The 12,108-nt window shown below is 50.5% G+C and overlaps 1 protein-coding gene across 2 annotated transcripts in view; it reads left to right on the top strand.

Annotated features, from left to right (window-relative positions):
- Window positions 1-468: 468 nt before the first annotated feature.
- LOC130107968 (tectonic-1-like) overlaps window positions 469-12,108 on the top strand; it is a 236,903-nt gene continuing 225,263 nt past the window's right edge. For both annotated transcript variants that reach the window (XR_008809844.1, XM_056274789.1), the window contains exon 1: window positions 469-735. Coding sequence is in view for 1 of the 2 variants with exons in the window: in XM_056274789.1 (XP_056130764.1) it covers window positions 483-735 (253 nt within the window). In the remaining variant the exon portion in view is untranslated. The remainder of the gene's footprint in view (window positions 736-12,108) is intronic.

The following is a 12,108-nucleotide window of genomic DNA, read 5'->3' on the forward strand; positions in this document are numbered from 1 at the left end:
ATTATTATTATTATTATTATTATTATTATTATTATTATTATTATTATTATTATTATTTCAGTCGTTATGCCACTGTATTGTTTATAAGGGTGTATAAGTAACTGCAGTCAGATTACAATGAAGAGGTCACTTGGGCCTGTGATAAAACGTTTCTCACAATAAACGTCCATATGAACTGATTCAACTTTCTGCAATTAGTATTTTTTTCCATTTGGTTGCTTTTATTTATTTAAATTTGTCTATTGTGTTTATTGCTTTTATTGTATTTCTTTGTTTGGTAGAAGTATTAGCGAGTGGGTGGCTCTTTAGGCCAAAAGCTAGATCAGTGGGTGGCGATACAGCATCCAAAAGCTGTGTGCCAACCACAAAAGGAAGTAGAAGAAGAGTAGCCGCAGCAGCAGAAGAAGAAAAAGATGCCGCTGAAGCAGAAGAAGAGTCCGTGTCTAAGCAACGTAATAAACACTATGGTGGACTTGATAAACATGAACCCTGGACACTCCTTTTGTTTGCTTTTGTTGAGCGTCGCCGCTAGAGCACCGACGCCAAGTACGGACGGCGGTGTGGCAGATGTGTTCGAGTCTGTGGAGTTTGCTGATATCCAAGGAGGGACTCTCGAAGCAGAACTGCAGTCTTCACCCTCCGTAAACTTCGGCTTCAGGCCGACATCGCCCACAGTACCGCCAGACTACGCGTCTTCAGCCGAGCGCGGGCTTCTCCTCACCCCGGCCGAGGAGGGTAGGGCTATTCTCCACACAACACGTATTGTGTTTAATACACACACACACGCACACACACACTCACACACACGCACGTATACCTAACATTCGTTTTCTTCATCATGGATATATATATATGTTTATTTATTGTGACGTGGTCAAATAATGGACTTCTCAGCAAACATTTCGGAGTTACCAAGCGAGCTTTCAACGAGCGCCAGCTAGTCATAACAGACACGAGGTCACGTTGGTCTCAGCTTGATCCTCTTCTTGGCCACAAAAGCGACCTGATCTATTTGCCTCCTCTTTAGCCTCATGGTGGGGAATAGCATGTTGTCTAATCAACTGCTCTCATCACGTCCCCACTACCTACCTTCCACCACACCCCCGCTATCTGGTTTTAACATGTTCAGTGTCCCACAACATAACCGAAACATCGACACTTCAGTTGCATCGTGGGTAATATGCAAATGAACTTGGAGCAGGAACACTAGTAGAATTCGCCACAAAATATATATGTGTGTGTGTGTGTGTGTGTGTGTGTGTGTGTGTGTGTGTATGTATATATGAACCGCCACATTTGATCGTTGGTAAAAAGCCGCCACATGTGCTCATTGGTAGACAAGAATATGGGTTATTCTGGCTCACGGCAAACCCTCACAAAGACTAGTGCATATTCAGTTAGGGCTCGAACATGTGACCTGTGCTTGGCAGGAAAGTCTTTTATTATTTGCACACCTGATATGTCCACCTGGAATGGTAGAAACGAATTGGCCACCAGCTGTAGACACCGGAAACTGTCTGCTTTGTAACCACAAGTAAAACGTCTTTATTATTACCCCCTCCCCTCCCATTAGATGGCACACACGTGACATTTATTAGATGTTGCGTTTTAATATTGTAACTGCCTGCCCTTCCAACTGTGCCCAACACCAGCCCACTATATGATTCACATAAACTACCCCATTTGACGTCACCTTGTTATATTTAAATGTAGGCCAGTTCAACAGCGCCCTGCTCGTTTAAATGCTTTTTCAAAACAAGCCCCACTCCCTTACCCCATTGGTTGTAATGTTTTCTACCCCACCATTGGTTGCTGTGCATCGTAACTGCCTACCTACCCCATTGGTTGTAATAGTTCAAATGTTTCCTCCTCTGATTGGTTGCTGCCCGCCGAAATTAGGGGGGTGACGCGGGGAAACGTGTACTGTGTTTTCTTTGTTGAACCACATTAGCAGCTGATGAGGGCGCCACACACGAAACAAGCTTGTACCGCTATGTAGTAAAAGTTTTTTTCGCTACATATATATGTATATATATATACATATAGGGGAGCGAATTCGGCGGGGTAACCGCGGCAGCCGGGACGCGAACCCGTACTTCCCGCACTGCGGGAGACGTCGCCAACCGCTCGACTAAAGGATCCGACCCGTTAGCTAAGGGCCAACGTGTCTCCTTATTCATGCACGTTACAATATACACTCACTGGCCACTTTATTAGGTACACCTTGCTAGTACCGGGTTGGACCCCCTTTTGCCTTCAGAACTGCCTTAATCCTTTGTGGCATAGATTCAACAAGGTACTGGAACCATTCCTCAGAGAGTTTGGTCCATATTGACATGATAGCATCACGCAGTTGCTGCAGATTTGTCGGCTGCACATCCATGATGCGAATCTCCCGGTCCACCACATCCCAAAGGTGCTCTATTGGATTGCTTTGCTTTCATGTTGTTGACGCCAAATTCTGACCCTACCATCCGAATGTCGCAGCAGAAATCGAGACTCATCAGACCAGGCAACGTTTTTCCAATCTTCTATTGTCCAATTTTGGTGAGCCTGTGCGAATTGTAGCCTCACTTTCCTGTTCTTAGCTGACAGGAGTGGCACCCGGTGTGGTCTTCTGCTGCTGTAGCCTCAAGGTTCGACGTGTTGTGCGTTCAGAGATGCTCTTCTGCATACCTCGGTTGTAATGAGTGGTTATTTGAGTTACTGTTGCCTTTCTATCAGCTCGAACCAGTCTGATCATTCTCCTCTGACCTCTGGCATCAACAAGGCATTTTCGCCCACAGAACTGCCGCTCACTGGATATTTTCTCTTTTTCGGACCATTCTCTGTAAACCCTAGAGATGGTTGTGCGTGAAAATCCCAGTAGATCAGCAGTTTCTGAAATACTCAGACCAGCCCGTCTGGCACCAACAACCATGCCACGTTCAAAGTCACTTAAATCACCTTTCTTCCCCATTCTGATGCTCGGTTTGAACTGCAGCAGATCGTCTTGACCATGTCTACATGCCTAAATGCATTGAGTTGCTGCCATGTGATTGGCTGATTAGAAATTTGCGTTAACGAGCAGTTGGACGGGTGTGCCTAATAAAGTGGCCGGTGAGTGTATATATCTATCTACAGTGCATCCGGAAAGTATTCACACCCCTTCACTTTCCCCACATTTTGTTGTGTTACAGCCTTATTCCAAAATGGATTACAGTGTGGCGGACACTAGGGGCTATGTCTCTCACCCAGCAGGACTGTGAGCTGGGGGCGTGGTTTACGTTCCCGGGCTCGCCGGTGCAGGGTTGTTCCTGCGGCAGTTGGTTTTTGGAGTTGAGGAATAAACATCAAACTCGCCTTGGTCTCCTGTGTTTTTCCTCATTCCTGCTACAACATTACTTTTTTTCTCATCAATCTACACACAATACCCCATAATGACAACGCGAAAAAGGTTTTGTAGAAATTTTTGCAAATGTATTAAAAATAAAAAACTGAAATATTGCATGTACATAAGTATTCACACCCTTTACTCAGTACTTGGTTGAGGCACCCTTGGCAGCGATTACAGCCTCGAGTCTTCTTGGGTATGAAGCTAGAAGCTTGGCACACCTATATTTGGGGTATTTCTCCCATTCTTCTCTGCAGATCCTCTCGAGCTCTGTAAGGTTAGATGGGGAGCGTAGCTGCACAGCTATTTTCAGGTCTTTCCAGAGATGTTCAATGGGGTTCAAGTCTGGGCTCTAGCTGGGCCACTCAAGGACATTCACCGACTTGTCCCGAAGCCACTCCTTCGTTGTATTGGCTGTGTGCTTAGGGTCGTTGTCGTGTTGAAAGGTAAACCTTCGCCCCAGTCTGAGGTCCTACGCGTTCTGGAGCAGGTTTTCATCAAGGATCTCTCTGTGCTTTGCTCCATTCATCTTTCCCTCGATCCTGACTAGTCTCCCAGTTCCTGCCGCTGAAAAACATCCCCACAGCATGATGCTGCCACCACCATGCTTCACTGTAGGGATGGTATTAGCAAGGTGATGAGAGGTGCCTGGTTTCCTCCAGACGGGACGTTTGGCATTCAGGCCAAAGAGTTCAATCTTGGTTTCATCAGACCAGAGAATCTTGTTTCTCATGATCTGAGAGTCCTTTAGGTGCTTTCTGGCAAACTCCAAGCGGGCTGTCATGTGCCTTTTACTGAGCAGAGGCTTCCGTCTGGCCACTCTACCATAAAGGCCTGATTGGTGGAGTGCTGCAGAGATGGTTGTCCTTCTGGAAGGTTCTCCCATCTCCACAGAGGAACGCTGGAACTCTGTCAGAGTGACCATTGGGTTCTTGGTCACCTCCCTGACCAAGGCCCTTCTCCCCCGATTGCTCAGTTTGGCTGGGCGGCTAGGAAGAGTCCTGGTGGATCCAAACTTCTTCCTTTTATGAATGATGGAGACCACTGTGCTCTTCGGGACCTTCAAAGCTGTAGAAATTGTTTTGTACCCTTCCCCAGATCTGTGCCTCGATACAATCCTGTCTCAGAGGTCCACAGACAATTCGTTTGACTTCATGGCTTGGTTTCTGCTCTGACATGCACTGTCAACAGTGGGACCTTATATAGACAGGTGTGTGCCTTTCCAAATCATGTCCGATCAATTGAATTTACTACAGGTGGACTCCAATCAAGATGTAGAAACATCTCAAGGATGATCAGTGGAAACAGGATGAACCTGAGCTCAATTCTGAGTGTCATAGCAAAGGGTGTGAATACTTATGTACATGCAATATTTCAGTTTTTATTTTTAATACATTTGCAAAAATTTCTATAAAACATTTTTCACTTTGTCATTATGGGGTATTGTGTGTAGATTGATGGGAAAAAAGGAATTTAATCCATTTTGGAATAAGGCTGTAACATAACAAAATGTGGGGAAAGTGAAGGGGTGTGAATACTTTCCGGATGCACTGTATACCACAATGCAGCAGTCACGGCAGGCTTCGCTGGGCAGCGCGAGGTGTGGTGCAACCCGAAAAGTGTTGACTGGTAGGAAATGTAGTCCTCGGGACATTTGACGATGACAAGTGGCTTGCCAAATTTGGAATGCGCCGGGGAATATTTGATATGATCTGTGACCGCCTGTGACCCAGTCTCGCATGACAATACGCGCGACTCGGGCGGGCCATATGTATGGAGAAGCGGGTCGCAGTTGCCCTGTATTGGCTAGCCACTGGGTCAGGGTACCGAACCGTTGCACATCTCTTTGGAATGGGAAAAGTGACTGTGTGCGTGAATGTGTATTAAGTTTGTACCGCTTTGTCTGCACTGCGAAACGAGTACTTCCGGCCTCCAGTGGGTGATTGCCTTGTTGACGTTGTCTTCTCTAAGGACAGGAATACTGGCTCAACTAGACTCATTTCACGGAGAAAAATCACGCGTGCACTTCATCTGTGTTGCTGTAACCGGAATAGTGGTTTCTTTATTTTGCGCATGCTCTTATATAGACCACAGGTCATCACAACAGCGCCCTCTCGTGGTGACATCAGTAAGAATACATACACATAACATTGGTTTAGCCAATATTGTAACACCCGACTTGCTCTATACTGTACACATCAGTCACAAAACATAGACTGTAGTCACACCACAATATGTCTGGTAGTTACATAGAGTAGGTTACTTTATACTCTTCCCCCCCCCTCTTTTTGGCCTTGTAGGTTTCAGAGCTGTCTGGATTGTCTTTGATTGCATAAACCCAACGACCCCCCCCCACTGCTTTTTTTTACCTTCTGGCAGTGTGGTCAGTGTGAAAGTATCATTTTCCATAAGAGAATCCATTTCCTCCTTCATAGCACTAGCCCACATTTCTGACTTTGTTGAGCTCATGGCTTCTTTGAAGGTTTGTGGTACATTACAGGCCACTCTGGAGCAGTAGTCAATAGTGGTTAATATCTGGTAATTACACTCAACTTCACATTCGTAGTCTTCCAAGTACTCAGGAGTTTTCCTATCTCTTTTGGGGTAACGTGCCCCATGACTCTCTCCTCTCTGTTTTGTCTGAGTGTCCTCATTACTCTCTAGATTTTCAATTTTAGGCTCCTGGCTGTCTTTTGGACCCTGGTCAGCCATCTTGGCCTTTGGCTTCGGGGATCCATATTCCTTCCCATGAAAATCATCATCAATCATTTCTGGATGTGTCTGAGTTTGGCGTTCAATGCCACTTTTTGTGACAAATTTGACTAGCCTGTGAATTAGGACATTCCCAGTGTCTGCGTAGTAGACTAGGTATGATGGGTTATTCTTATCATATCCTGCAAAAATCCCCTTTTCAAACCGTGAATCTAACCTTTTCTTGTCTTGCTTGTATGCATAGCACAGTGATCCAAACACTCTCATCTTTGACACATCACACCTTTTCCCTGTCAGCATGTAGTATGGAGTCTGTTGTAGCACCTGCTCCGAATTACTGCAGCAGCCATCACAGCATATGTCCACAACTTTTTAGGTAAGTTGCTCTCGATTAACATGCACCTTGCCATTTCAAACAGTGTTCTCCAATTCCTCTTAGCAATCCCATTTTGATGGGCTGAGTAAGGGGCTGAAGTCTCATGTCTTATGACATTCTCGCTAAGTAAAGACTGAAAATCCTGCCCTGTGAACTCTGTGCCATTATCTGACCTTATACACTTGATCTTCCCATAGGGGGCAGTATCAGCTATGAACTTTTCAGTAGCTTTGGCAGTATCACTCTTTGTTTTCAGGAAATACACATAGACTACTCCTGAGTAATCATCAGTAAATGCCAGAGTATTTCTAAACCCATCTTTTGCCTCTTGCTCTGTTGGGCCGCATAAGTCAGTGTGAACTAAATCAAGTGTTGCTTTTGCCCTGGCGTCTGGTTCTCTGTTTCTACTCTGAGCAAATTTCCCTTGTGTGCACACTTCACAGTTTAGTTTAGACTTATCACATTTTCCCTTACTTTTCATTCCCTCTACTACATTTTCCAACTTTGACACATCCTCATAGTTACAGCGATCTAGTTTTTCGTGCCAGGTTTGTATATCATAGCATCCATGACACCCATCACCTTGTTCATCATCTAGTGTCCAGATAGTAAAGTCTGTTGTACACTTTGATGTCAAACCTGGTGCCATCCTTGTGGATGAGGTGGTTGTGTCCTTCCCGGAAGTTGACTGCAGCTCCGTTGCCCGTCGCTGCTTTAACAGAGAAAATGTCTTGTGGATATGATGGAATATACAGCGCCTTCTTCAGCGTTGTCTTCACCCGGCGACCCCCACTGTCCAGCAGGCAGACGTCCGCTTCACCTCTCTTCAGCACGACGCCGCTTGTTTCCGTCCCGTCAGCCAACTCCAAAACGTGTGTCTCTGGCTGGAAACTCTCATCAGACCTCCTAAACTTTCCCATGTCGGTGATCATGTGTGACGTTGCGCCCTTATCCACCACAAGACCTCTCTGTTTTACTCCACTGACCTGACAGTCGTCAGTTTTGAAAGCGAGAGGGTGATCCTGTGCATCCACTGCTTGTCTCACGTTGTCTCGTCTTTTCCGCCTGCAGGGGGCGTCTCTGAGTGGAGCTCTGGCAAACACTGCACCGCTGTGTCTGTGCTGGACGCTCGCCTCCAGTAACGTTGCGTGTCCGGGCTTTGTGTCCCTTTTGGCCGCAGTTGTAGCAGGTCATCTCCGAGCTCGTTTCATTCCCTCTCCCCTTCACTCTCCTTGTTGAGCTGCTTGTCTTCATCACGTTGTCATCGTTCGGGTTGCCATTAAACTTCTCCGTGCTCTCATAACTTCTCAGCTTGGTTTTGAACTCCGCAGAAGTTATCTTCTCATCACCCTGCGTTATGTGGATGGAAAACGGCTTAAATGATTCGGGCAGGCCTTTCAGAATCATAGCAATCAACAGTCCTCGAACCTCGTCTCATTTCTCAGCGCTGTTATAGCCGTTTCTGCACGAAGGATGTATTGTGTGACGGTGTGGTGGACACGTATTGGGGACAGAATTCAACCCAGGAACTAAGGGTTAAGTCATGGTTGCCCTGGCAGGTTAACGCAGGGTTAAGTTATGGTTGTCCAGCCAGTTTTCTGGTTATTCTTGCCACCTCCGCTCAGTCGAGCTGTGGTTTGGTTGTCTCTCTGATTTACCGTGGATTAAAGAAAGTTGCCTACACGGCTAAAGTGTGAACCTACGGTCTTCTCCGTTCCTTCGGCTCTACACTGGTGACCCCGACGTCGGTTTTCGGATAAGTTTTCTGAAACCACACACATTATGGCTACGAACGCCGTTGCAATTAAACTGCCGGAGTTTTGGGAGTCTTCCGCGGCTACATGGTTCGCGCAGGCTGAGGCACAGTTCGCGCTCAGAGACATAACAGCAGACGAGACCAGGTACTACTACGTAGTGGCAGCGCTGGGGAGCGCTACGGCTTCCAGGATAAGCGGTTTCATAACCAACCCACCGGCCGATGGTAAATACGCCGCACTTAAACATCTCCTCCTTGAAACTTTTGAACTGTCAACAACGGAGAGAGCACGTCGCCTCTTCGCAATTCAGGGCTTGGGAGATGGCAAACCATCGGAGCTAATGAGCAGGATGTTAAACCTACTGGGTCAAGAAAAGCCATGTTTCCTGTTTATGGAGCTGTTTCTGCGCAACGTGCCGCCCCACGTCCAGACTGCGCTCGCTAACTCCACCATCACTGATCCCCGTGAGCTGGCAAAGGAGGCTGACCGATTCTTCGTCGCTACACAACGTTCCTCCCATGCCGGGGTGCTGGCTCCTACCTTCACTGGCCCCCCGCCGACATCGCGGGCGTGGCCCGACGGTGGCGCCACAGCATCAGACCGCTACAAGCCCTCTGGACTCTGTATGTACCACGCTCGATTTGGTGCGAAAGCTAAACGGTGCCGTTCCCCCTGCAACTACAGGCCGACGGGAAACGAGAGGGCCAACACTCAATAGTGGTCATGAGTGTTGGCGATACGAGCAGGCTACTCTTCATCCTCGACACCGTCTCCGGTCGGCGATTTCTTTGTGACACGGGCGCACAGAGAAGCGTGCTCCCTGCTACTGACGTCGACATCATGGGCGGGGAGCGGGGCCCCCAGTTGGCGACGGCCGACGGCAGCCCTATCCACACCTACGGCGTGCGGTCTGTAGAACTGTGTTTTGGTGGACAACGTTTCACGTGGGAGTTCCGTCATGGCCAATGTAACGCTTCCCCTCCTCGGAGCTGATTTTTTGTGCGCTTACGGTTTGCTAGTGGACATTCAGAACAGCCGTCTGGTCGATGCCTTAACCTTCTCCTCCTTCGCATGTACGCGGAGGGAAGCGGCCTATGCAGGTCTAGCCAACTCTCTCTCAGAGGCAGACAAGTTCAACCGCCTCCTCGCTGAGTTCCCTGACCTCACCCAGCCTACCTTCTCTGCACCCACCGCTAAGCATGGGGTGGAGCATCACATTGCTATGAAGGGGCCCCCGGTCTACGCCAGAGCCAGGCGTCTCGACCCCGCCAAACTCGCCATTGCCAAGTCTGAGTTCGAGCACCTGGAACGCATGGGGATCATCCGCCGCTCTGACAGCCCGTGGGCGTCCCCACTCCACATCGTCGCTAAGCCTGATGGAGGTTGGCGCCCATGCGGGGACTACCGCCGACTAAATGACGCCACCACGCCCGACCGCTACCCTGTCCCGCATATCCAGGACTTTTCTGCAAACCTGTCTGGCAAATGCGTCTTCTCAAAAGTCGACCTGGTCCGTGGTTATCATCAAGTTCCCGTGCACCCCTCAGACATCCCCAAGACAGCGGTGACTACCCCATTCGGCCTATTTGAATTCCTACGAATGCCATTTGGACTCAAAAACGCGGCCCAGTCCTTTCAGCGGCTGATGGATTCAGTGCTCCGTGGCCTTCCTTTCATCTTCGTCTATTTGGACGACATACTCATTGCCAGCGCCTCCGAGGAAGAACACCTGTCCCATCTTCATGCCCTCTTCACGCGCCTCAGCCAGCATGGGCTGATCGTCAACCCGGCGAAGTGCCGGTTCGGGCTGACAGCCATTGATTTCCTCGGGCACCGCATCACTGGGGACGGGGCAGTCTCCCTGCCCTCAAAGGTGGAAGCGGTGGCGGCCTTTCCGCGCCCCCAAACAGCTCGTGCGCTCAGGGAGTTCATCGGGATGGTGACATTCTACCACCGCTTCATTCCCCGAGCCGCCTTTATCATCCGGCCACTGTACGAGGCGCTGAAAGGCATGTCCCCCAACCAGGCGGTCGACTGCACAGCAGAGCGGGACCGTGTGTTCACCGAGACTAAAGCTGCGCTCTCCCAGGCTACCCTGCTAGCGCATCCTTCACCTACAGCGCCTATTTCCATAACCACGGATGCATCGGACTATGCTGTTGGTGCGGTTCACGAACAGTGGGTGGGGGGGGCTTGGCAGCCTTTGGCCTTTTTCAGTCGCCAGCTTACACCCCGAGAGCGCAAGTATAGTACTTTTGACAGGGAACTCCTCGGTCTCTGGCTCGCCGTCCGGCATTTCCGTTTCCTGCTAGAGGGCCGCGAGTTTACTGCGTACGTGGACCACAAGCCCCTCATGTTTGCCATGTCCAAGACGGCCGAGCCATGGTCCGCTCGCCAGCAGCGACAACTCTCCTACATTTCGGAATTCACTACCGACATCCAGCACGTCGCTGGTAAGTCTAATCAGGTAGCTGACTGCCTCTCTAGGGCAGTGATTGGAGCGGTCCACCTAGGCCTTGACTATGCACAGATGGCTGCTGACCAGGCCACGGGCCCGAGCATCCTCCGTCTCCGGGCCTCCGACACGGGGCTCCGCCTGCAGGACGTTCCTTTCAGCGACACAGGTGTCACCCTCCTGTGTGACGTCTCCACAGGACAGCCCAGGCCCATCGTCCCGCACAGCTGGAGACGCCCCGTATTTGAAGCTGTGCACGGCCTCTCTCATCCAGGCGGTAAGCCATCCGTGCGCCTGACTTCTGCTAAGTTTGTGTGGGAGGGACTTAAGAGAGACGTGAAAGCGTGGGCCGACTCGTGTGTTGCCTGTCAGCGGGCTAAGATACACCGCCACATTAAGGCGCCCCTGGAACGCTTCGCAGTGCCGGAGAGACGATTTGACCATGTCCACGTCGACCTGGTTGGTCCCCTACCCCCCTCCCATGGGTTCACCTACCTCTTCACTGTGGTGGACAGGACTATGCGCTGGGCTGAAGCTGTTCCCCTGGCATCCACGACGTCTGCTGATGTGGCCCGTGCTTTTATTGGGTCGTGGGTCTCACGTTTCGGTACGCCTTCCGACCTTTCATCTGACCGCGGGCCACAGTTTACCTCAGAGCTATGGAATGCTGTGGGTGAGGCTCTGGGCGTCAAGCTTCATCGCACTACCGCCTACCACCCTCAGGCGAACGGCCTATGTGAGCGCTTCCACCGGTCCATGAAGGCTGCGCTTCGGGCTACTCTCAAGGACTGCAACTGGGTCGACAAGCTCCCATGGGTCATGCTGGGCCTGCGGACCGCCCCGAAGGAAGACCTACAAGCCCTCTCTGCGGAGCTGGTGTACGGCACGCCGCTGCGAGTCCCAGGCGATTTCATGCCCAATGCAACGCGTCCCTGGTCAGCTGTGGACCAACGAGCCTCCTTGCTGGACGGGGTCAGAGCTTTCACACCCGTCCCTACCGCCCAACACGGCGCTCCGGTGTCCCAGGTGCCCCCAGGTCTGCAGTCAGCGGACTACGTGTTCATCCGTCACGACGCACACCACCCCCCTCTGCAACCCCCTTATGACGGCCCCTTCCGCGTCCTGGAACGGGGAACTAAGCACCTGGTGGTGGATTTTGGGGGCACGGCCGAGCATGTTTTACTGGACCGAGTTAAACCCGCACACCTGGACTTGACGCAGCCGTTGGAGTTAGCCCAACCTCCTCATCGCGGTCGTCCCCCGGCTCCGCCTCCTCCCCCCGTGGAGGCCCGAGTTGCCTCTTCTGCTCCTCAGGCCGACCTCCACAGGCCCGCGTCAATGCCTCCCAGAGACACTCCGGCCCCTGTTATCCGGAGCCGCCGCGGGGGTCGACAGGCCGTCCGCGCCTGCCTGACTTCGATTACTAGGGCGAATT

Source organism: Lampris incognitus, chromosome 2 (genome assembly GCF_029633865.1).
Source record: "Lampris incognitus isolate fLamInc1 chromosome 2, fLamInc1.hap2, whole genome shotgun sequence".
NCBI lineage: Eukaryota > Metazoa > Chordata > Actinopteri > Lampriformes > Lampridae > Lampris > Lampris incognitus.